Source organism: Nanorana parkeri, unplaced genomic scaffold (genome assembly GCF_000935625.1).
Source record: "Nanorana parkeri isolate BGI_ZX_2015 unplaced genomic scaffold, ASM93562v1 scaffold1004, whole genome shotgun sequence".
Lineage (NCBI taxonomy): Eukaryota > Metazoa > Chordata > Amphibia > Anura > Dicroglossidae > Nanorana > Nanorana parkeri.
In genome coordinates this window covers 403,699-430,830 of record NW_017307272.1, presented here as the reverse complement: position 1 = coordinate 430,830, position 27,132 = coordinate 403,699, and the positions used below count along the sequence as shown (strand labels likewise).

The following is a 27,132-nucleotide window of genomic DNA, read 5'->3' as shown; positions in this document are numbered from 1 at the left end:
CTGGAGCGGGAGCTCACCTGCCCCTGTCAATCCGGCCCTGGGGTCAGAGAGACTGGAGGCTGCAGCTGCAGGAGATGCGGCTCTCTACTCAGGCATATCAGAGAGCCCTCTGATATGATTGAATAGAGGGCCGCTGCTGCATGGTCAGCTCGGCCTGGTCGCGACTCTGTGTCGGCTTGGTTTGGCCGGGTCTATTTGCAGGGGTGGGTGGAGCTCCCACACCAGGCCCGGTGTTAGTCCGGCTCTGCAAGTATCATACCTCTTACAGCACATACAAACCAGATAAAATAAACGAGATACAAAATAGTAGGTTTTTTTTGTACAATGTGTAATTTACAGTATCAAACAATACATATGGAAATTTTGTGCTTAATGCTCTCTACTATGCAATGTGTATTTGTTGCTGTACCCTAGATGTTGATGAATGTAAGAGTGACCCATGTGGCCATGGAAAAGGATTATGCCTCAACACTGTTGGCTCATTTAACTGTCATTGTCATCACGGGTACAGACTGGATGTAACACATGGAACAAGATCTTGTGTGGGTAAGGGAACTATTTTAATTTCTATCTTGCCCTGTTTGCCACAATATAAAAAATGGTGGTTGATAATGTTATTAGTTAGGCAGGAACATTACCAGACAGTATTAGTTAGACAGCAACATTACCTGTGATTTTCCAGGGAAAAATAAATGGTAAATCAGGATAGTGTATATTCATTAATGTGTTGCACTTCATACAATATTGTATTTTTCTTGTAATATCTTTTAGTTGTCAGTAATCCAATCTTTGTTATGAATGTACTCCTATATAATGAGCATATTATAATAAACTCAGTCAGCATATTATAGTAATATTTCTTGAACTATGCGTACTAATTAAACAGGTGCAAAATGTATTTAAAAAAGTATGTGGAAAAGTACAGTATGTGTAGTATATTTACTGTATACAGAAAATCATTGTTTATTTTCCCAAACAACCAGTGTACTAGGTGTTTTTAGCAATAAGGAACTAAAAAGTGAGACAGCTTCCATTTAATTTTTACCTATGATTGTGATTACCAAGCTATAATTATTCACATAATTACTTAAGGTACCAATGTTTCATGTTCAGGGCCTGATCCTGGTGATTTTTGCAGTATAGGGTGCTTGTTGGGGTGCTGACCTCATCACTATTGGTTGATTGTTTATTGTGGTATAAGTGGTATAGTGGTATAATTGGTTGATTGTTTATGGTATGCACCATAAAGAAAACCTATAGAGTATAGTACCCTGTGTACTAATTTGAAAAATATAAAAATAGTTTTGTGGTAAATTGCACACATACTTTATACCTGACCATGGTATAGGATTTATGGCCAACACAAATGTCCTTAAATAGAAGTAATACAATGTTAAATACGTTATCAGAGGTCCTGTCCCTGTTCTAACAATATAGTCTATCCCAGATGTCGATGAGTGCTTGCGGTCCGGAATGTGTGGAGAGTCTCGCAGCTGTGTCAATTTTCCTGGTTACTATAAATGTGAATGTCAGACAGGATACAAATTGAAGAACAGAAGACCATTATTGTGTGAAGGTGAGCACAATGAGGAGTTGCTTGTTAAAATTTGAACAATGCAGCCAAAAAATGCCAGCTGCTCGAATCTCACTTGATGTCAGCAGTTCTATATAAGACTTGTTAATATAGCATTGATGTAGTTCCTTGTGTGAAGCAAATCTACACACATTTGTTAATTTCTACTATTAGAAACAATGTTTTTAGTTGCAATATCAAGCCAGGGTCTAGTAAAACCTTATATGCAGACTATACATTACCACTGCCTGTGCCCGCTGCTTAACCCCCCCACTGCCTATTATGAACTGATGGACCAACAATAAAAGTGGCCAAAACACGTTTGTGCCTTTCGACTACTAGATTAACACTGAACGCTCACGTGACGCACTTTCAACTCTCCCAACTCCCACCTTTACAGGAACCTTATCTGTGCAGGAGGAGTACAACCCATGATCCCCTTGGATCTTGTCTTCTCTTCATCTGTCTCTTTAGAGGATCCATAATGATGGTGTTATCATATCAGAAACATAAAAAGTCTTTGGAGTATAAATCTGCTTTAGTAAAATGTAAAAGCACTTAAAATCATTGCAATAAAAAAGGCAGCCATCGTATCTCTGACATATTTTGTCAGAGACTTCTTCAAAGGCACTGAGCTGGCAATGCATTTAATCACCTAAACCCCACTCCAGCCTTCAACCCACCCCCCAACTAATCGCAAATCATAATAAGAAAAATTCAAAAATGCTCTTTTTTATTTACCTAAAATGTTCATATGAAATTCTACTCCCGAATGTTCTCTCTTCTGCTATGTACAGGAGGTTGGGTTTTTCTTTGTGTGTCCACATCAATGCCTGTGTGACAAGGACACTCCCTATTTGCTGTCCAGCAGCAGGGTGCTCTCAGAATCCAGAAGGGGATTCTCAGTGGTGATGTCAGCAAAAGGGGAGTGTTGGGGACCAGCTGGCACAGACACATCTACATCGCTGGATTACCAGTCCCCTGCACCCAGAGACGATGGTGGAGAAGGACAGGGATGGTGTATTTAGGTAAGTAAATCTTTGCTTAGCAAGGTATTTAAAAAAAAAAACAGTGATGCGCTTTACAGCATTTGCATTAACCCTTCTACTGCTGGTTGTTCCCTTTATAATCAAACACATACAGGTGAAACTCAAAAAATTAGAATATCGTGCAAAAGTTCATTTATTTCACTAATGCAACTTAGCCGTCTACCAGGAGATTTTGGAGCACTTCATGCTTTCTTCCGCAGACGAGCTCTATGGGGATGCTGACTTCATTTTCCAGCAGGACTTGGCACCTGCCCACACTGCCAAAAAATTTCTGAGATTGTGGATTTGGGGTTTTCATGAGCTGTAAGCCATAATCATCACAATTATGACAAATCACGGCTTGAACTATCTTGCTTTGCATGTAATGAGTCTATCTCATATATTAGTTTCACCTTTTAAGTTGCATTAGTGAAATAAATGAACTTTTGCACGATATTCTAATTTTTCGAGTTTCACCTGTACACATCTCTCTTCAAGTTAACCATTCCTACTCTATAAATTCTTCTGATATTCCCATATTTCTAAGATTTTTAATACACAATGTGGTCAAAAATTATGATCATGCAAAAATAAAATAAATATTCATCAACTATATAGCAGAGGGATATTACCACACATTCATCCTATTCATCGCCTCCCTTCACCTGGGCATTTTTCTGGTGTCAGTGAACATAAAGGATGCATATTTGCACATCCCCATTTTCCTTCCCATCAACGCTACCTATGCTTTTCTGTGAGTGCACAACACTACCAATTTGTTGTCTTTCCATTCGGCCTGTCCAATGTTACTTGGGTCTTCATCAGACAATACAAGCCCTACAGAGCATTGATTTGCAGTACCTAGGTCGGATCTTGGACATTTTCTCTTCCCAGAAAAGCTCCTATCTTTACACTCTTGTGCTCGGACCTTGCAGTCCAGAAATGTCCGGCTGTTTCCTTTTGCATGAAAGTGTTGAGTTTGATGATAGCCACCTTCGAGGCAGTTTCCTATGCTCAATTTCAACTCAGCATTCTGGCTGTGTGAAACAAACAAACTCAGTCCCTTGACCTCTCCATTTACTTGCCCAGCAAGACAAAGCTTGCCCTGAAATGTCAATCTAAAACCCAGCACTGGATTTAGGGAAATCCTTCCTACCGATATATGGAAGGTGCTAACAATGGATGCCAGCCTATGAGCCTGGGGAGGAGCCCTAGGAAACATATTGTTTCAAGAAACATTGTCAATGGAGTAATCTCATCTCCTAATCAACATCCTTGGCTCAGGGCGATTAAGTTGTCCCTCCAACACTGGACCCCCTAACTACAGTGCCACCCAACCAGGATTCAGTCGAACAATGCCACAGCCATGGCTTACATCATCTATCAGCGAGGCATCAAAAGTTGCCCAGCTCAAAGAGAAGCGCACCTGATCCTGACTTGGGCAGAACTTTACATCCCAGCCTTGTCCATTGTGCACATTCCAGATGTAAAAAATTGTCAGGTGGACTTTCATAGTCATCAACGTCTGGATTCCAGAGAATGCTCCCCTCACCCGGAGGTGTCTTGGGACCTTTGGCTCAATTGGAGGATGCTGGCTGTGGACCTCCTGGAGCTCCCTCCTTTGCTTTGGATGCCTTGGTAACTGCATGGGATCAGTTCAGCAGGATTTATGCCTTCTCTCCTCTAAAACTCATGCCTAACCTCCTTCACAGGATCGATACAGAGGGCATTCTGGTTATCCTCATTGCTCCCAATCGGCCCAGAAGACCATGGTATGTGGTCATAGTCAAACTCCTGGCAGACTCTTGTGGGAACTTCCAGATTGTCCAGTACTACTTTCCCAAGGACTTGTATTACACCCTGCTTCTTGGTCACTGACTTTAACTGCCTGGCTGGTAAAGCCTAGGTCCTGAAGGACAGAGCCCTCTTGGAAGCTGTTATTTTATGCGTGTCTAGCGTCTGAACTGAAAGACTTATTTCTCTTGGCGAAAAGTGGGGAAGTTTCATCACAGAAACTACCTTTCTCTAGTCTGGCCTAGACCAGCGTTTGGCCAAATTTCTGCCTTGGCAATTCTTTTCCAGAGGCCACTTGCCTCTCACTGTCTAGCAAGAGCCTTTGAGCAGGGAGTTGCTTATGTTGTGTTCCCTGTATGCATTCCGCTGACTCCATGGGACCTCAACTTAATTCTGTTGGTACGGCGGAAACTGCCCTTTGAGACTCTCTGAGATATCCCCCTGACCCTACTCACTTGCAAGGTTGCCTTCCGTCCTTCATCTGCAAGTCTGATTCCTCTTGTCAGTCTGAGAGTCCCCGTACAGGGCAGCAGTTCCTCATTGCTCTATCACTAGGTGGATTTGCTGAACCATTGTTGAGGCCTATGACATTAAGAGTAAAGTTCCCCCCTTTCTGGTTTGGGCTAGGGCTAATAGTTCTAGTGTTAGTACTTCCAACATCAGATTTCGGTTTCCCAAATCTGCAAGGTTGCTACCTGGTCCTTTGCTCACATATGCCAAATTTTACCAGGTAGACATTCAGACCTCTGTGGATGCCTGGGTTCTTCAGGTAGCCCTCTGAACTGTGGACCCATTCTGCTTTGGTTCCTTGTTATGGTTAGTCTTTGTTTTTCTTATGCCTGTTAGCCATTGTTTTCTGCATTGCCTGCCCCTCTGCTGGACTGCTTTTGGATGTTCCATTGGTTAAGGAATCTAACTCATTTTGTTCCCTCTCTTTGTACCTGTAAAATCAATTTCTTGGAGTAAATCACAGGACACCTAACCCTCTCCTCTGTTTTCTGTGATCCACTCATGTACTGCTTGCTACAAAAATGAGTCCCGACTGGGACCCCTGATGTCTCCAAAGAGGACCTGTCATTGTTTTCTAGCTATCACATTGTGGGCTTTTGAGCCCCTTATGTGATAGCAATCAAGTTAAGTGTAAAAAAAAAAAGTAAAAAAAAAAGATGAAAGTCTCATATTAAAAAAATGTAAAAACACCCCAAAAAGTTGTAAGTTCCCCACCCCCGCGTGCACGCACTTATAAACTTAAATGCGCGTTGGGTGTGCCTACGTGCAACAACGATTACGACACACATGTTACATATCGCCGCAAACGTCGCAGTGAGAGCAATAATTCTAGGACCATGAATCACTGATAACACTATACTGGTGAGGGGTAAAAGCTTTTAAATTATTGCCTATGACCACATTTAGGCATGGTAGTTTTTTGCGATTTCGCGGGCGTGCACAATTTTAAAGCTTGACATGTTTGGTGTCTATTTACCTGACATGACCCCGTCTTTTATATTTTAACAAAAAATTGCTTAACAATAAATGTTTTATAACATAACGTAGGGAAAACAGTTTTTTTTTCAAAGTTTTGGGCTCTTTTTTATTATATAGTTAAAAAAAAAATCCCGGTGGTGATTAAATACCACCAAAAGAAAGCTCTATTTATCCACAAAAATGATTATAAAATTCATTTCAGTACAGTGTTGCATGACGAAATAAATGTCAAAGTACCACAGCGCTGAATACTGAAAAATGACCTGGACAGGAAGGGGGTTTAACACCCCGGTTATCAAGTGGTTAATGGTACAAAAATGAAAATAAATATATTTATAACAGGTAATAATAGGTTTGTTGTTTATGTCCCTAAATGCTTATTAAATTATACTTCAATTGCACCATGAGGAAGAGGGACAGAATCAGCAAACATACAACTTACAAGCAATGAAAGACAATTGCAGTGTTCCTATTGAAAAAAAAAATCTTGAAGAAACCTAATATGAAAAGGAGGTATCATACTAGATTCATTAGCTAGACACAAGGTTTACTAAAGGAGCAAAGCATGTTAACTTAGCAGCATAATTTTCACTTTGCAAGAGAAATTTAACTTGGCTTGGTGAATGCGGGGAAACTGTGCTGACTTTCATCATCCAATCATGTGCAAGCAAAATTCCTGGTTTTTTTTTGCTTGCACATGATATTCATAGCTTAGTGAATATGGTGAAAATTCCCTTTAAAAGTGAAAATATACTTGCAACATGAACATGGCTCATTTTAGTAAATCAAGCCCACTGAAACCTAATGGGATGAATGCAAAATGTTATCTCAATTGTCCTTTTGATGATAATTAATAACACATTTTACATTTATATTTATATGGATAGGGTTAATGTGTGGTAATACCCCTCTATAATATACATGATGATTATATATATAGTTTTTGTTGTGATCATAATTTTGGTCCTATTGTGTATTGAAAATCTTAGAATATACAGTCATGGCCAAAAATATTGGCACCCTGCATTTCTGTCAGATAATGCACCACCCTTGCTCTGTTCTAGTTTCCGTCCGTTATCCTTGTTGAACGTCGACTTAAAACTATTTTCCAAGATTATAGCCAATCGTTGATTGACGGTGATATGCCGGCTGATACATGCAGACCAGGTAGGCTTTGTCCCGCGGAGGGACGCCAAGGATAACACGGTCAGAGTGCTAAATGCAATTTACCTGGCGTCAAATAGACACATCCCTACTATTCTATTATCGACAGACGCTGAAAAAGCCTTTGACCGTGTTGACTGGGCGTTCCTCCGGTCAACATTAGGTGCAATAGGACTGGGGGATAACATGTGCCGCTGGATATCAGCCATTTACTCCACTCCATTCTAATTATTTTGCACTGTCAAATGGCACCAGACAAGGCTGCCCACTTTCCCCCTTACTTTATATCCTGACATTAGAACCGCTTCTTTGTAAAGTTAGGGCTAACACCGATATCTCTGGCCTCCTGCAGGGACCCAACTCTCACAAAATTGCAGGGTATGCAGACGACTTACTGTTCTTCTTAACCAAACCTACTGTCTGTCAGCCCAATTTAATGCGGGAACTGACAAACTACGGAGAGCTCTCCAATTTCAAAATAAATCTACAGAAATCTGAAGCGATCAACCTCAGTCTCCACCTCCACCATGACTGGTCTGAGCTCATCTTTCCCCTTTCGCTGGGCGTTGGACCACATCACCTACTTTGGGACGAACATCCCAGCGTCCATAGACAAGGTCTTCGAGTCGAACTTTCCCCCCTTCTTGACCACTGTCCGCTGGGATCTAGCAAAATGGTCGGAGCGCACGTTGTCCTGGTTCGGGAGGAACAGCGTACTTAAGATGAATATTCTTCCAAGGCTCCAGTACCTTTTACAAATACTACCCGTCCGGATCCCAATCTCATTCTTGAAATCGGTATGTAGGGAGTTTACATCCTTTCTGTGGGCAAACGGCGCACACAGACTAAATAAAACCATCTTAGCACTGCCCAAGTCTCGGGGGGGGGATCGGATTCCCAGACCCCATACGTTACCACCTGGCGACTCACATGGCCAGGGCTTGTGAGTGGTGCAAAGTTTCCTCAGACAAACGCTGGCTTCAACTGGAATAACTGGAACAAACCACCTCTCCTTGGTCCCTGGCATGAGTGCTATGGACTGGGACGCTACCATCCCGAGAACTTCTTCAACATCCGCTGGCAGGTAACACACTTAAAGTCCTTCGGGCCTCGTCCGGTTTACTTTCCACTGGCACGTCCCCATCATTGATGACCCCTGTGATCGGCAACCCAGTTTTCATTCCGGGTCTTGAGGATAGAGCATTTACTCGTTTCGTGACGATCTAACCAGTTCCGTATCGGACACTTCTGGCCTGCTCGAGACTATTTGTGTTTACAAACATTGGCCACCAAGGTGAACCCTCCCCTTTTGAGATGGCAAGCCCTACAACTACGCCACTTCCTCTCTAGTGTGCTGGGCTCCTCCCCTCCGCGCGTTGACCTGACCCCTTTTGAGGAGAGGTGTGTGCAGGGAGAGTATGTGGAGCATGGCCTAGCCGCAGCACATGCCGTACTGACCCAAGCGCCGCTTACCCATGATCCGGTCTTCCTGGCCAAATGGGAGAGAGATTTGGGCCTGACCTTTACTCAGGAACAAAAAGACACGGTATTACACTTTGCACATAAAGCCTCCATAGCCAGTTCCATTCAAGAATCAGGCTACAAAATACTTACAAGATGGTACTTTGTACCGGCCAAACTCCACAAGATGTTTCCTCAGTCCTCTCTGACCTGCTGGAGATGCGAGCAAGACGTGGGCTCTATTTTGCACATTTTCTGGTCGTGTCCGCGGCTTGGAGAGTTTTGGGATGCTGTTCTCCGTATCACCACTCAGTTAACCGGGGTTTCCTTGGTGGATGACCCGTCAGCTGTCCTGCTACATCGGACCTCCTTATCCAGGTCTCGGTACCGCAAATCCCTATTGATTCACCTGATTAATGCGGCGAGAGCCTGCATACCGCTATGCTGGAAGAGTCCTGCTCTTCCCTCGGTGAAACTGTGGCTCACTAAAGTGGATGAGATCCGTGTGATGGGGGAACTGACCGCCACTTTGCATCACACGGATGCCAAATTTAGGAAGATATGGTTCTACTGGCTGGAGTTCCTCTTCTCCCCAGAATATGGAACTTTGATGGTCTCCCAGTGGGCCCCTTGTTTCACTGGGGGGGAATGACTCACCTCACCTCCTCCCCCCGCTGGTTCTAACATACAATGTGCCCCTCTGACAGTCCCTACTTGGATCCCTACTGTCTCCCAATTGAGTAAGATCTCTGTGTCCCTAAATGTACTAAACGTGTCGAGTCAGACTGCCTATGATGCACAGTTACTCTGAAACTTAATGATAGAAGCTGAATCATTTAACCATTATACACCACCAATAACTCCTACCCTCCGTTCTTGTCTTGTCCTTGTCGGAAGTGCTCGGCTATCTCACAGTGGCCAATATCTACATAACACTCTCGGGTGACCTCGCTCATGATAGCCAGCTCCCTCAGACTGCGCGTAGCTCGGAAACATCGCACGTCTCGCCTAATAGTGTAGATGAAATATTGCCACTGCGACAGTCCTTTTCCATTGCCTATACGCAGCCCCCAGACCCTCCCTATATGCTCTTACTATGCTCAGGTTACTTTGTGAATTTATTTGGGGCTGGTTGGGCCCAGTCTAGATCTCACATGTGGAAAAGATATGTGATAGCTGATTTATGTATTGTGTTTTGTTTGTGATGACCTGTTTTATGAAAACGCTAAAATAAAATAAAAAAAAAAAAAAAAAGATAATGCACCACTTTGGGCAGAAAATTGTTGCAATTACAAATGTTTAGACATTCTCATGGAATGTGTCAGATTTGGCTTTTTTTCTCCACGTTTTTGTGTCATACCAATACAAACAAAATAAATAAACATGAGATTGCCTAAACATTTGTAATTGCAAAAATTTTCTGCCCAAAGTGGTGCATTATCTGACAGAAATGCCAATATTTTTGGACATGACTGTATATGTATGCAATTATCGGATTTATCTCTGCAAGCACCACAATTGATAATATAAAGGTCAATACACTGTATGGAGTGCAGTTGACTCTACACAACGCTTTATGGTTTATTGTTGAGTCTCTACAGAGAGAACGGGAAATCTGTGGCGATTTGTGATCTGCTTCAACTACACCAGTGAGGTTCTAGGGAAGCTATGAGTCAAAGCAGAAAATGGGAAAGTGGGCACCTGATGGTTCATCATCACCTGTGATCCAGTAGTTAGGATACTAATGCACAATTGTGTTTTGACTCACTTCATTGTTACTTCAATACGGTGAGTCTGGCCAGCTGATGGGTCAAAACCGAGAGTTTATTACCCAACAGGCGTGGCTGTTGGGGAATTTTGAGTAGTTTATTGCTAAGCCCAGAAGTGGGCTGACAGGTCACAGCTAAGAATGTGGGAACAAAAGTACTGTGTTATATGTGATCAAGGTTGCATGATACATTATAATGTACTCAATTTAAGTTGTATTGGTTTGTAGATGAACTAAATAAAATAATATAGATTGATATAAGCTTACTCCAAAACTAATGATCAAATTGTTATTAAATGATTTCACAATATTAGCCTACGTATATATTTTTCAGACATCAATGAGTGTGCAACATTACAGCCATGTATAGGAGGACAGTGTATAAATACCCCTGGCTCCTTCCGATGCGTGTGCCCTCCAGGTTATAGACTGCACAATCAACATACATGTCAAGGTAATTTAGTAATCATGCTTTGTCAGAATGTTTATACTGCTCGGATAAACAGTTTTTTTATTTATGAAAACAAGCAAGGATCTGTAATTAAGGAGATTCCCAACTTATTTCCATAAATCAAAATGTACACAAGTTCTTTTATTTGCGCTAACTTGAAGACAAGATGAATACAATTGTATACAAAATATATATATTTATTAATTAACAATCAGTGCAGAATAATAATAAAAATATAATTGGTGACAAACAAAGAATAAGGATCAAATAATTTCAATTAATTTAATAACACAGGTAATGTGTAACATTATTACCACAGGATATTATTCAAAATATAAATGTACAACTTTTTAAATGCAATGGATATCTTATCAGTAGCTCACAGAATAAGAAAACAAAAGGTTCAGAATTGACATGTGACTTCTCCCAGCAACAGATATTCACAACTCAAACTTTTAACAGCGCATGGGCAAGATTTGTCCCATCATGCACAGGGTTGACTATAAGCCAAGACTATATTCAAAGTAAAGAAAAAAAATTCCACCAATTTAATTCAATATATATCAGACTAGACCATTGACTAGAAACTGAAATCAGTTTCCTGGAGATTATACAAATGTATATAACAAATGTATATATTTATCTCCCAAGATTGAAAGACATAATTTGTACTGCAGTTAAAAATGATCTCAAATCAATCCAGATCCTACAAGAACTAATGGTCTATCCAAATATATATGTGGCTAATCAATTGCCTACAGAAATATAGAAATTTATACTTTACCAGAAATTTAAAATTAGTTGTCTGAAAGAAGTCAGCGGTCACAGTTCAGAAAGGGATGGTCAGGTTCTCTTTAGTTCAGTTTCCTTGGACAGCCATCCTCAGCTTCCAACCTATACCCTTAGAATGTATTTCCTTACTGCCTCCCTTTGTTGGATTTCCCTCTGCTGGCTCCTGCTACCACTTTTATCGCCCCATGGAATGTGGGTTTGGTTTGGTCTTCCACGTGCTTATTGACGTGACTAATGATGGCAGATATATCAATTTACCATATACCTCTCCCTCACAATCACCACAAGGGGGCACTATTGTTCTATGTAAAAGTTTAGGTAATTTCATTTAATTTTACTATTTTGTAAAGATCTTGTTGAAAGATAACCTCTGAGTTAAGCTTTGTACAAATCCATAAATATAGTGGGAGGTCATTCTATGACAGCTTCTTGTCCAACTGACCGTCTCTTCGTGGATTTGTGACTTTAAGAAAGTCTAACCTAAAGCAATCAACATTCTTTCTCCAAATACTTTTAAGGTGAGGTAATTACTTCAAGACACATTGGCTTTTCACAGATAAAAAAAATACAGTGGTGTATACCACCTTAATTCTATGTACTTAAAAATATAAAACCCCCATCTTAATAATACACGCAAATATATTTCAATGGGTACACTCAAACAATATATAATGAATATAGTTTGGATATTATAAAAGTACATGTAAAAATATTTACTTGAAATTAGTCAATTAAATAGGCATATAGATGCTGCATATAATATAATAATATAATAACATTATTGCCAATCTTATCACTGCAATGAATAGTAAGGTTTCATAAGCAATTTTTAAATCAGCCCCATCTTCTATTCATTGAAAGTGAAAAAAAAATCTTTAGACATTCCAGTCTCTGTAGATTGTCCTCAATAGAGGCATGAAAGTCATTAATCTTAACCTACATATGCTGGCACAATCCTTATCTTATGCGTGTCTTGAGACCCCCACAATTTACGACCTGAGAATGTTTATGCGAACAGTCCTAAACTTCTCTGTGAGTCTTTGTCCAAGAAGAATAAACTTGCAAGCAGAAAAAATGGCTACCACGATGCCCACATACAAATCTGTAAAATAATATGTATAGGCCTTTGAAATTGATTCCTTTTTGCCCAATAGTTCTGACAGCTTTCTACAAACTAAAAGTAAATTGTTTATTGAAAGAAGAACAACAATTCTGTCTAGGTCAACTATATCCCTTGTAAATATTTTAGAACATATTATTGCAGACTTTTTCATGCATCTGTTCACTTGGTACTGACAGGCCAATCCTCTGTGCTTTCTGAATATGTGCTAAGTGGTAGGGAATACCTTCTGTAATCATGTAAAAAGAAACAAAGTAGTAGCATCCTTCTAGATGTGTAAAGTATTTGGCAAGTATCTCAACCAAGATGAAAGACTTACTGTTGTAAACCTAAGGACAGGATAGAGATGTCTGAAAAACAGCTGATTGCAAGAACAGGGGGATTAAAATTCTGGGAAGTCCATGTTGGTGCCATGGTTACAAAAAGCAAACTTTGAATTTTTTAGGAAGGTTTAGAAAATCTTAGTTGGCTGCACAAAAATGGGAAATTTAATTTTCATTCAAACTTTCTTGATTTTTGCATCTCCAGAAATAGATGAATGCTCCCTATTCTCCGAAATCTGCTCACCTCATGGCAAATGTGAGAATCTGGATGGATCATATATGTGTATTTGTGACCCTGGCTATGCACCTACTGAGGACCACAAGAAATGTGAGGGTGTGTATCCTATTTAATATTTGATGTATTCGAGATAGATAGATCTGCCAACTTGTCTCTCACATACTCTCTGTTTTCCCCCTATAAAGAAGTTTCCCGTGGACTGGATCTTCGAGACTGCTTTCTGAGTCTGGATGACACTCTGTTCTGTGACAGTGTTCTTGCTGTAAATGTAACAAAAGAGCAATGCTGCTGTTCTTTGGGGGCAGGATGGGGTGACCACTGTGAGATCTACCCTTGCCCTGTGCACCACTCAGGTACACCTTAATTTTTATAATATATTTTTTCTCAATGTGTATCTGTATATCTGAATATATTTGTTTGTGATACTGGCTCTTTAAAGTGGAAGTAAGCTTTGTTGGTGGGAGGTGAGCGTTTGCCATAATCTGCAAAAATCCACAGCATACTTGCAGAATATGATACATGCCTACCTCCCTCTGTGCTGTTCTCCAGTGGTGAAGGGTCCAGGCACCTGTCACCGCTGCATCCTACGCCGCCATCATCTCCACTGCCAATGCTTCTGAGTCCAGTGGCAATGGTCTCAAGTCACTGATGGCACCATGCATCATATAGTTTACACAGAAAATAAAAAATTGCTTGCGGAAAAAGGAAATTTTTTCATAAATCCGTAACTTCTAGCATTTGTTTACATTTTGGAGTGTAAATATGCTTTAATATGACTATAACTTAAGCTTAAAATGGAACTCCAGGTATCTTGACTAAAAGTGACCATCCCCATCCCCCGGTGCCCCCAGATCTTTTTTTTTTTTGTTGTTAAACAAAACAGCTCTAAACTAATTTTTCCACTCTTCTATCCAGTCCAGTCCAGTGATATCACAGGTCTTTCCTTCTCTGGACTGAGCAGGCTCACATAATCATGTATGAGCACCGCTCAGTCTGGGAGCACCCAGGCTGCATTATGACATGTAGAATGATGCTGACTGTTATTTTGCCTGGAGAGGAATGGCAGTGCTACACTGAGCCTGCAGGGAACAGTGCTGGAGAGTGGAGAGGGTATGTAGAGCTTGGGCATTTTTTTTAATACAGGAGAGAAAAATGCTGAAGCATTTGCAGTTTGCAAGTTTTGCAGTATTTGAGGACTCCCAAACACAATAACGGGGATTAAAATGAACAAAAAAAAGCAGTATAAAAGAAGTTTCTGATATTGTATTTGTGGAAATACCCATACAAGTTTTTTTAATCATTGCATTACGAACACTCAGACTATAAAACATTTCGTTTTTAACCAATGTCCTTTGGATAACATTTTAGAGAGCAATATCTTTGCTGCTAACCATTCTCTGCTCATATAAGTGGTCGAATATGTTGTATTTTTAAGAATAGTTTTGGTTTCATACATAGGAATCCTAAAGGGAAAAATCAGTAAAGCTGTGAAAGACTTGTTTTTGTCTGGGTTTGAAAAAAAAGGCAGGAAAGGTTTGTGTTTCTGTAATATTTGTATATTTTGTTATAGCTGGCTCCTTTTAAAAAAGTGATTTTGGAATATACCTTTTTGGAAAATATCAGGGGTCTAAACAGTCCCTGATATTTCCCTTTTAAAATAGAAAAAGAGACTGAAGACACAGAGTCCTCAATCTCTTTTTCTGCAGCCCCTATTATGAATGAAAAGGAAGCTGTCAAACAGGTGGGGGAGAGCAACAGGAATCTGAGTGCACTGAATTTTCAGCCTCATTTTCGGCATTACTACTAAAGTACCATTTTTGTCAGAACATTTTCAGCAGCCAAATTTTGCTGTTCTTTCAAAAATAAAACCTAAAGGGAGCACCCAGATGCCGCCTTCCCCTTGTAAATGAGTAGGCAGTAGTTGTTACCCCTACTCATTCACCAATAGTAATTAAAATAGTAAATAAACACATCACACCTTGAAAAAGTCCTTTATTTGAACAAAAACACAAGACAGCTTTTGACAATTTCTTTATTAAGTAAAAAAAAACCACAAACAAGTGTCCATCGAAGCAATCAAATGGTCAATCATGTCGTCCAGCGATGTAGATCCCCATCAATAGGGATGTCCCACTACCGATACTAGCATTTCAGGAGTACTTGTACTCCTAAAAATGCCTTGATTCTAAAAGCCAATACTGGCCCTTTAACCTCCCTGGCGGTCTGATTTATCTCAGTTTTTTATTTCTTTTTTTCTTCTGTTTTGTATTCCTTTTTTTCTATATTTATTTTTAAATCTCCCGCCGGTTCCGCCCCCCTGCGATGCAGGCGCTCACAAGGGACAGAACCCGGAAGACGGATGCCGGCATCGGCTGGAGGACACAGCGCACACTCGGGAATACCGCCAGGGAGGTTAAATGTTTTTAATGAATCAGCTGCCGAGGTCCCGCGCTTGTGGGGACCTAGCAGTAGCTGTCCTTGGCTGTGTCTGTCCAGCCCCAATATCTCCTTCTCCTCCTTCCCGGCGCAGGCACAGCCAAGCAGAGCCCCACACTGATCAAACAGCCCCGGAGGTGGCAGAAGATCGGCACCCAATCGTTCAGCCGGCGCCCACTTACAGAGCCCCACATGCAGCCTGGTGACATCTGTATGCTCCACTGGTGAGACGCAAACGCAGCCTTGTGACATCTGTACACTGCCCTGGTGAGACGCAAACGCAGCCTGGTGACATCTGTACACTGCCCTGGTGAAACATAAACGCAACCCTGGTGACACCTGTACGCAGCCTGGTGAGACGCAAATGCACCCCTGGGGACATCTGTTTGCAGCCTAGTGAGACGCAAACGCAGCCTGGCGACATCTGTACACTGCCCTGGTGAGACGCAAATACAGTACATAATATCAAAATACTCAGAGAATCTGGGGAAATCTCTGTGCACAAGGGCCAAGCCTCAAAAGTAATATTTACTGCCCATGATGTTGGGGCCCTCAGACGGCACTGCATTAAAAACAGGCATGATTCTGTAAAGCACATCACTAAATGGGCTCAGCAATACTTCCAAAAATCACTGTCTGTGAACACAATTTACTGTGCCATTCAAAAATGCAAGTTAAAGCTCTATCATTCAAAGAAGAAGCCATATCTGAACATGGTCCAGAAACGCAGGCATCTTCTCTGGGCCAAAGCTCATTTAAAATGGTAGGTCGTCAAGTGGAAAACTGTTTTGTGGTGAGACTAATAAAAATTTGACGTTCTTTTTGGCAACCATGGGTGGCGCATCCTCCAGACTAAACAGAAGAGGGACCTTCCGGCTTATTATTAGTGCATATGGAATGGGCAGCTTTCACATCTGGAACGGCACCATTAATGCTGAAAGATATATCTAGGTTAGAGAGCAGCAAATGCTCCCTTCCAACCAACATCTTTTTTAGGGAAGTCCTTACATATTTCAGCAGGACAATGCTAAACTGCATTAGATGCATGGCTTCATAGCAGAAGAGTCTAGGTGCTTAACTGGCCTGCTTGCAGTCCAGACCTTTCACCAATTGAAAATATTTGCAGCAGCTGGAAATAAAAAATACGACAAAGAAGATCCAGGACTGTTGAGCGGTTAGAATTCTATATCGGGGAACAATGGGACAAGATTCATCTCCCAAAGCTCCAGCAAATGGTCTCCTCCGTTCCCAGACATTTACAGAGTGTGTTAAAAGAAGAGGGGATGCTACACAGTGGTAAACATGGCCCTGTCCCAACTTTTTTGGAGACGTGTTGCTGCTATTATTTTCAAAATTACATTATTTATTTCTTAAAATGTAAACTTTTCTCAGTTTAAACATTTGATATGTTTTCTGTTTTCTAATGTGAATAGCATGGGAAAGAGTTTCTACCTCTCATGTTTTCATTGATGCCTGTATCTCTGATTTGCCCTCACCTCTTGTCACAGTGTCACAGTTACAGTGATATTAAATGGTTGGAAATCTCCTCAACTGGAACAGAAAAAGAAACAGATTATTTAGGGCTGAACTTCAGACAAACAGCCAAATACACATTTGAAATACATACAGTATATGTGACCTGATAACATATCAGGGTTTGTACATTTTTTGTAGCTTGTTTTGTGATTCAAGCATCCCTACCAATGCAACCAAGTCATCGCCCCCTTCACTTTAGTGACAACACAGCATGATAAAAAAACTAACCCCCAACCTGATAACAAGAAAGAACAGCAGTACAGTGATGAGTTATCACTCTGCTCACCTATGATGGGAATTTAAATTGAAAACTGGAGCAGGTGGAATCTGGAGCAGTTGCCCATGGCAAACAAGCAGCTTTTATCTTCAGCTTGTTCAATAAAGCTTTGAAAATTAAAGAAGCTGATTGGTTACTTTGGGCAACTGCTTTAGATTCTGTTTGCTCCATTTTTTATATATGCCCCTGATATCGTTCTCCTCCAATCAGCATGTTCCCTTTCAGCACGTGCACTGTAGAGGAGTCTAATTAGAATACATTAACAAAGCTCTTCAACGTAAACAAAGGTGAATTACCTTGCCTGATTTATTTTCTTGTCCCCATGCCTTACACAACTGCTAATCACCATACTATTAAGAATGGAAGCAGTAGCTTCCAAAGGCCTAATGTTCATGAATATTTGTTCATTTAAATTATGAAATTTTTCAGTGGAATTCCTCACTCTCTGTCCTGATGGTGTTGGATTTATTGTTGACCTAGACATTATGAGTTATGGCATTCCCACATATCGAGGTAAGTGATATATTAATTACTTTTGATTTACATTTTTTAGAGCTGAACAGTTTCTAACGTTGTAAAACTGAACCCAAAACTTTAACAACCTGTCTAGTCCTTTTCAATGTGATCACGGGATAATTGGTTGAAAGCAATTGAATCCTGCCCAATTACAGCTCTGTTTTTCATAAATACAAATGGCTTGAAATGTGTTACACCTTTAGGCCCCTTTCACATGACAGGTCCGCCTGTCAGTTTTTCAGCTGGACCCGATCGTACTCTCTATGGAAGTCTATGGGCAGCCAGGTTTAAACGGACGAGAGTCTGTTTACACCTGGTTAGCCCTGGCTTGGCCGGGTAAAACAGACAGATTATTGATCCGTTTTGATGGACTGGATCGTGTTAGACCAGAGGTAATCTGATGTAAACATCAGATTCCCCATAGACTTGCATGGGGTCCGGCACTTTCAGTTTTTTTCCTCTATCACTAGATGGAGGAAAAAACTGTATGGACAGGGATGTCACAGCGGCAACATCCGATCTGTGCCGCTCTGATCAGGAGAGGTTCTGACAGACCCTCTCCTGATCGGCCAGTGTGAAAGGGGCTTTATTCTATTTATTTCCAGTATTTATATGGTGCTGGTACATATAATCATTTTCATCATTCTCAATTGTGCACAATTTTGGGTGGGAGGAATAAAAAAAGCAGTGTTAGCAGACCACAGACAACGGGGGGAAAGTCAGTGGGGGCTGACCATGGCTTTAGGGGTGAGAATACAACTGGATTAAAGCTGAACTCAAGGCAAACAGCTAAAAACACAGATAAAAAAACATACATATAATAGTTGTCAAAAGGATTTGCACCTGTGTCCATTCACTCCTAAGATTTACTCAGCTCTGCCACACAGCAAAGTCCTGCCTGGCAGAGAGAGATGAGAACCTAATCTTTCTCTGCTGCACTTTCACTTTTACCTACAAGTCTCCGCTCCACCCTTCCCCCATAACTGGACAGTGAAAGGAGTAAGCGCCATTTTGTCAAGCTTAACAGGGGTCACAATAGCTGCTGGAGGGAAGATTCTGCTCTGCTCATTTGAATGGCACCCCAAATGCACCTTTTGCCCACAATGCAATTGGCCGCACTGCAACATGTGGTAGCACAATACCATGCATTGCAGTGTGATTAGAAAAAGTAGTGCATGCAGTATTTTTTTCCAATCACACCACAACGCAAGGTATTGTGGTACTGCACATTGCGGCGCAGTAATCGCATTGTGGGCAGGAGGTGCACTTGGGGTGCCATTAAAACTAGTGACAATGCCCTGGTGAGACCCCCCTCAGAGCCCTGGTGAGACCACCCTCAGAGCCCTGGTGAGATCCCTTTTCCATATAGAACCCTGGTTTAACCAGGGCTCTTTGGGATTTCACCAGGGGTCTTTGGGATCTCACCAGGGCTCTGTGGGGTCTCACCATCCTGGTTAAACCCGACAGCCCGGTGAGACCCCACAGGCCTGAGTGGGGCCTCATGTTTAGGTTTCGCCTAAGGCCTCGCAAACTCTAGAGCCGCCTCTGGAAGGGTGGCACAATCAGGAAGTCGGCTCTATGCCGTTTGGTTGGCACAATGCTGATTGGACTGGAAAGCTCTCTTCCCAGCCAATCAGCATAGATCCGGCTTCCCGGCCAGTCATTACCCGCCGCCGGCTTCCTGATTGGCCAGGAAGCCGGCTTCATGCTCTTTGGCCGGCTCCATGCCGATTGCGCAGGAAGCCGTCTTCCCTGCCAATCAGCGTGGAGCTGGCTTCCTGGCAAATTAGGAAGCCAGAAGGTGGGTCATTACCCGCCGCACGGCTTCCTGATTGGCCGGGAAGCCGGATCAATGTTCCCTCATGACACTGCCGGTCAGAGGAAATCTCACTCTGACCGGAAGTTCCAGTATCGGGGAAGGTATCGGAACATTTGGGCGAGTACAAGCAGTCGCCCAAATACTCGGTATCGGCACAGATACCGATACTAGTATCGGTGCATCCCTAGTACACACCATAATCCCTGTGTTCAGTGTGCATTTCCACACGCGTATTTATATACGTTACCAACCTGTTTTTGACACATTTATAATGCATTACATTACTTTTCTTTTAGTCAATAATCTTGATTAATATGCAAACATTATTGTCACTTGTATTTAAGCCTATTCCAGAGCGTTTACATGTGTTTAGGTGTGTTCAAGTGCAAAACTATGCATGCTGCTGTACATTTTTGGAAAGCACTGGAACTGAACAAAATGGTGTGAACTAGGCTGATTGTAAAGCATTGAAGTTACTGTGCTTGCATTGTGGATGTGTTTAAAAAATGCACCTGAACACTGCTGGTGGTGTGAACAAGTCCTAAACCTTCTAGCTGATAACAAGATCAATAACTTTATTTTGTAGCATAACAAATGGTAAATGTAAAAAATATCAAATTATTTCAGTGCAGATATTTTATAATCTATGTACAGTATGTAAATGTAGAGAATGTAAATTAAATTACATTTTCAGATAGTTGTGGGAAAAGAACAGAAAGAAGACAGAAAATTATCAGTTATTTAAAGTTCTTTTTTCTAGATATTGATGAGTGTGAACTGTTTGGACAAGAAATCTGCAAAGAAGGAAAGTGTGTGAACACGCAACCCAGCTATGAATGTTACTGCAAACATGGCTACTACTATGACACCCGGTTACTACAATGTATGGGTAAGAAAATAGAGTGAAACTGTAACTGGAGTTTATCAGAAAAGCAGTAGATGCAGACCAACTCTGAGCAGTACTAGACCACTGTAGATTTTCTTAATACACTATGGGTAATAGTGTAGTACCGAAAAATATAACGGTATACTCCATTTTAATGTAGTTGATTTTATATGCTACAGATTACTGAATATTCCTCTGCTATAAGCAGGGTTAAGTAGCAACACATACTGTACAAAATGTAAAAAAGGATTTTAAAACCAGCAGTGGTGATTTTCTGTTGCTATGGTCCCTTTAAATAGTCCTGCACCTAAGTTAGCATACAGGGACAGATACGCAAACATGACCTGCTCTCTGCTACACAGTGGGGATTCTATGTAGTAAAGAGCAGGGCATCTTTGCGCTGGGAAGTTTTCATGATGTGACAGCTCGGCTCGCAGAACTCATTGCTTGATAGGATGCTGGCAGCCACTGGCGTCCTAGCAACGAATGATGCATCCCTTTGCCCATTCAGCTGGCAGCCAGAAGATTCCTCTGTCAGCAGTTTAATGATTGAACAAAGTGGCCAGGAATGCTGGCTGAGTCATTACCCAGATAGGGCAATGACTGTGTTGGGTCAGTGAGGTCAGCCAGCATTCCCACCCATTTGTTTACATTCACATGTCGACCCGGGAATCTCCAGGCCGGCTGCTGAATAGACCAGGGATGCATCATTGGTGGCAAGGACAGCGTTCGCAGAATAGTTCTGCAATATTTTGTTTGGACTTGCCACCTTGCAGAGTCTGAAATAGTATAAAGAGGTTTGGAGGCTAAGCTGATGTTCGCAGCTGCCCTGGGAGTGGGTCACGTGGGAGCTGAGACCAATGGATAATTCAGCCAGGAGATCGCTTTGATATCTCACATAACCATATATACCACATATAAGGCACTGTTCAAAGATAGCGGATTTCTTTTTGTATTGGAACCGAGTGGCATAAGGAAAGTAACATCTTACTCTGTAAAATACAGTATTCTGTATGCAGCAGAGGAATTGCTGTGAGGAGTATATTGTAAATGCAATAGTTTATTTGCACTTGGAATCCACTGTGGACCGGGTGTTTATATTTTAAGTAGAATGAGAGTTTTTGAGTGTATCACACATGGAGATAATGTGGTTGCATAAAACAACAACCTGTGGACCTTGAGATCGTTGGGACGTTCTTTGTGAAAGCAACTGCAGACTTAGAGGGGAAGTGGTGATTTTTGATAGTGTTGTAAAATTAGCAAGGATAAATTTATGAAGAACAGGCCAACGGAATTCACATATCATGCTGCAATAGAGCAGGGGTAGGCAAACTTTGCACTTGTGCAAAAACAAATCCCATCATTCCTCTGCCTCCTGGAGTCATGCCTGAGGATGCCAGAGTCTTTCAAAGCATCATTGGACTTTTACAATACAGTTGGTCAGTTACAATACATATCAAGACAAGATGGTGAAGAGGGCCCTGCGGGACATCCTAAAACATTTCATGTGAAAATGGCTTAATGTAGCTTAATGTACCATAATGTGCCTAAATCTCAATCAATTGCCTTAAAACTTTGCACAACCCAAGTTCTCAGCTTCCCAAACCTATCCTGGAATTTTCATGGATTCTGGTTATCCACAAGGCAAATTAGTGACATTAAGCTTTTTTTGGGGGGAGCTTAATGTGGCTTAACATACGAAAAACAACTTCCCATACAACAAGACTCTCTCTATGCCAACATATTCTGATTTTGGGTCATTTGATAAAACATACCAAAAGTTATTCACATTAAACTATTTTTATTACACTCCTAAAACATTTAATGTGAACAGCTTAATGTAAAAAGAGCTTAATGTACCATAATGTGCCTAAACCTCAATCAATTGCCTTGAAACGTTGCACAACCTAACTTCCCAGCTCCCCAAACCTATCCTGGAATTTTCATGGATTCTGGTTATCCACAAGGCAAATTAGTGACATTAAGCTTGTTTTTTGGGAGCTTAATGTACAAAACCCAACCTAAATGTTAACCAATGTCTGCCAAACTTTACGCATTACAAGATGCTATCTATGCCAACATATTCTGAAGATTTTGGGTTATTTAATAAAACATACCAAAAGTTATTCACATTAAACAATTTTATTCCTTTTCAAAAACTTTTAGCTTAATGTAAAAAGAGCTTAATGTACCATAATGTGCCTAAACCTCAATCAATTGCCTTGAAACGTTGCACAACCTAACTTCCCAGCTCCCCAAACCTATCCTGGAAGTTTCATGGATTTTGGTTTCCCACAAGGCAAATGAGTGACATTAAGCTTGTTTTTTGGGGAGCTTAATGTACAAAACCCAACCTAAATGTTAACCAATGTCTGCCAAACTTTAAACATTACAAGACGCTGTCTATGCCAAGATATTCTGAAGATTTTGGGTTATTTGATAAAACATACCAAAAGTTATTCACATTAAACTATTTTATTACAATCCTAAAACACTTAGCTTAATGTAAAACGAGCTTAATGTACCATAGAGTCTAAACCTCAATCAATTGAAACTTTGCACAACCTAAAACAAAAGAAATAGAAGGGCGCCCACCCTAGTGCAGATGATTTATTATTTTAAAAAGACACAGAATTAAAATGCAATAGTACTCACAAAGGTGGGTCGAACATACGCATGTATGGGTGGATTCAAAGATGCATCGATTTCAGGACTGCAATTAGCCTGTGTGCCACTTGATTGTGGCGTCGTTGATGCGTTTCCGGGATCACGCCCCCTTTAGACGTTCTGAAGAAGGGGGCGTGACCCCGGAAACGTGTCAACGACGCCACAATCGAGTGGCACACAGGCTAATTGCTGTCCTGAAATCTATGTATCTTTGAATCCACCCATACATGCGTTTGTTCGACCCACCTTTGTGAGTACTATTGCATTTTAATTCTGTGTCTTTTTAAAATAAAAAATCATCTGCACTAGGGTGGGCGCCCTTCTATTTCTTTTGTTTTACAGTTCTACAGTTCCCCTGGCTGAAGTGGGGCAGCACCCCTAGCAATCCTGCACTCACAACACTCAGCATCAGGATCTGTCCACAGCGCTTTAATTTGAATATATTTGCTTTGCACAACCTAAGCTCTCATCTTATTGAGTGACGTTAGGCTTGTGTAGCCCCTACTACCTTTTGCGCAGTGGCTATTAGAAATTTAAAGTGTTATTCACAAAGCTAGCTGCAGGATCAGCCGTAGCTCCGGCTGATCCTTTGGCTAGCTTCAGCCACCGGAGCCCTTCGGTTCAGTAGAACCGAAGGGCTGCTGTACGGCTATTTACTATAGCTCCCAAAGTTTGGTCGATCGGCTCAGTTGAGCCGAAGGTATATGCTTCGGCTCGACTGAGCCGAGGTGAAATCTGAAGCGGGCTGAGCAGCCGGCCATTGGCCAGCCGAAAGCCTTGCAACTTACAGCTGGGCGGAGCCAGGCATGATCTCATGGCTGGCTCCGGCCAGTTGCAATGACAGATCAGTCATTGCAATCTCACGGATGCCTCCGGCCAGTTGCAATGACAGATCTGTCATTGCAACTAGCCGGAGCCACCCGTGAGATCGCGGCCTGCTCCGGCAAGTTATCATTGTGTAATGACAATTCAGCGTCCCCAGGTCCCCATTAAGCTAAGTGTTTTAGGATTGCAATAAAATAGTTTAATGTGAATAACTTTTGGTATGTTTTATCAAAAATCTTCAGAATATGTTGGTATAGAGAGAGTCTTTTAGTATGGGAAGTTTGGTGGAAATCGATTAACATCTAAGTTGTTTTTCGTATGAAAAGCCACATTAAGCTCCCCAAAAAACAAGCTTAATGTCACTCATTTGCCTTGTGGGTAACCAAAATCCATGAAACATCCAGGATAGGTTTGGGAAGCTGGGAAGTTAGGTTGTGCAACGTTTCAAGGCAATTGATTGAGGTTTAGGCACATTATGGTACATTAAGCTACATTAAGCCATTTTCACATTAAATGTTTTAGGATGTCCCGGCCCTGCCCGTGAGAGTCTACAAACTAAAAGATTATCACAAATTTACTTTTGCTAGACACATCATGTGAATCAAAGGCATCAGCAGACAGGAAAGGTTATTTCCTATGTCTGTCTTTTGCAGGTGTGCAAAGACACAAAATGTTCAGTGTGTCAGACACTTGACTGCAATTTAGATGGTCTGCCAGAAGAAAAGTTATATTGAAAAACGATAATTTTTAGCAATTTCAGCAGTTTCAGTGATGCCCACATTTCATTTATGTCAGGACAGGATTACTTGTATGCACAATGTATCTGCTAAAAGAAAACAAATGGGCCTACTGGAAAAGTAAGTATATGCAATCTTCTTTTAACAGGTATGTTATACTGTACATACAAATGACCCTGTGCTGACAGGGTTACTTTAAAGCCAAGCCTAAAAACATAATATATGAGACATACAGTAAGTGTGACAAAATGATGTGTTATTTATTTATTTTTTAATGCACAAAAGTACCCATTGAACAAAAACTAGTGTACTGTTGGAAGCTTAAATTCCTACTTAGGGTTTGTGTGATACAGCTTATGAATGTACGATAAACTAATGCTGTAAGTCTTCCTTTATCTTTCAGATGTGGATGAATGCGTTGATGAGTCTAATTGTGTCAATGGCCAGTGTATCAACACTCGAGGCTCATTCTACTGCCGTTGCCCACTACATATGCAGTACCACACAGAACACAAGCTCTGTGTGTCCAATACTGAGTTAGGTAAGGCTATACCAGTGATGGCAAACCTTTTTGAGCCTGAGAGCCCAAACAGGATCACTAAATCAACTTATGTGTCTCAAAGTGCCATACCTGTGCTTAGACCCGAATACAGATGATTTATTTTAGAAAAACACTTCATATGACTGTCTGAACTAATTATGTGCTTAAATCTTAGAAGAAAAATACAATATAAGAGGTTTTAACTACACATGTACCTTTAGTACTGTGCTAATGAGTGAAGTGTGCTACTGCAGTACATGTCACATAGCACACTGCAAGGGAACCGTCTCTCTAAAGCTTGGAGTTAGTAGTGGAGCACCAGAGCCCAGTTGCAGCTCTGACCGATGTGACCCTGGTAGTTCTGCCACTGACTCCAACCTGTAAAGGAACTAATCTTAGCAATACATTATGCAGCAATGCAGAATACCGCCAACTATAGAGTACTACAAATCCCAACAATACATTATACAACAATGCAGAATACCACCAACTATAGAAGACTATAAATCCCAGGGGGGCTGTACGGATCTCAGGGGGGCTGTACGGATCTCAGGGTGTCATGGCCGGGCTGTTTGGCTCTCCTGGAGGACAGCTGCTGCTCTCTAATTAAAATAGATCCAACCATCCCGGTTTACAATCAGGCAGCGCAGCCTCCACACAGGCATATTAGACGGCCAATTCCTCCTTACTAGGACCCCGAGAGGCCCCATCAATCGGCCGTCTAATATGCTTGTTTAGAGGCTGCCGCTGCCTGATTGTGACCTGCTCAGATCTATTTTCAGAGGTGGCCCCTATGTTCATCTGAACCTGGGCTCGCGCGCCAGCAGAGAGGGCCCCACGTGCCCTCTTTGGCACGCGTGCCATAGGTTCGCCACCACTGGGCTATACCATGTACTTACTGATTATCTGTGCGGCTCTCAGCTAAGGAGAATTATAGGGTGAGTGAAAAACTCATCCCCATGATTCAAGCCGACCTGTGACAAAGAAGCTGTCACAGGTCGGCTCTATTGATCGGGAAGTGAGCGAACACATACCGCCAATCTCTGACCCGATCCTCTCCCTGCAGAGAGCGGTGACTCCACAGGGATCCCCCCTCTCTGTTTCTCCAGTGCTGACTGGAGGAACAGACGGGGGAGGAGTCGGGCGCAGCTGGCTCTTCTTCTAGAGAGGCTATGTCAATCAGCCAGCTGGGTATTGTCGAGATCCGTCCCAGCTGAGGCACTCTCAGGATATAGCGGGCAATAGCCCGCTATATACTGAGTTTTGGGTCACTGGAGGACACCGTATATGTCTTCCCGTGACCCTGAGGAGAACTATGTGCAAAAAAGTTTGCCCCATAGTTCTCCTTTTAAATCCTATAATAATTCAAAACCTGCAATGTCAGTTTTTCATTATTTTATCATGTGAAATTTTTTTTTTCTCTGGGTTATTTTGAAAGACTTGTTGCAAATGAGTTTGGGAATAGAAGAAGGGGCACATGAATTACATATAAGGCTGCAATAAAGAAACTACTACAAATGTTGAACTAACAAATTGAGATATAATATCCAGTGTCAAATCACACAAAACATATCTGAAATCAAGTTTGCCAGTTTTAAATTTCTGCTGGAAGTAACTGATTTTTATTCCATGATTTGATTGTTTTCCATTCCAACTCTGCAAGTTTTTGGAGGTTTTTTTTATCTTTAAATA

The 27,132-nt window shown here is 41.5% G+C and overlaps 1 protein-coding gene across 2 annotated transcripts in view; it reads left to right on the top strand.

The window, feature by feature from the left end:
* LOC108795773 (latent-transforming growth factor beta-binding protein 3-like) overlaps positions 1 to 27,132 on the top strand; it is a 305,365-nt gene that overhangs the window by 174,433 nt on the left and 103,800 nt on the right. For both annotated transcript variants that reach the window (XM_018567072.1, XM_018567071.1), the window contains 8 exons: positions 415 to 546; positions 1,448 to 1,576; positions 10,611 to 10,730; positions 13,168 to 13,296; positions 13,386 to 13,553; positions 17,879 to 17,962; positions 20,545 to 20,673; positions 25,303 to 25,440. In XM_018567072.1, coding sequence (XP_018422574.1) covers positions 415 to 546; positions 1,448 to 1,576; positions 10,611 to 10,730; positions 13,168 to 13,296; positions 13,386 to 13,553; positions 17,879 to 17,962; positions 20,545 to 20,673; positions 25,303 to 25,440 — 1,029 coding nt within the window. The remainder of the gene's footprint in view (positions 1 to 414; positions 547 to 1,447; positions 1,577 to 10,610; positions 10,731 to 13,167; positions 13,297 to 13,385; positions 13,554 to 17,878; positions 17,963 to 20,544; positions 20,674 to 25,302; positions 25,441 to 27,132) is intronic.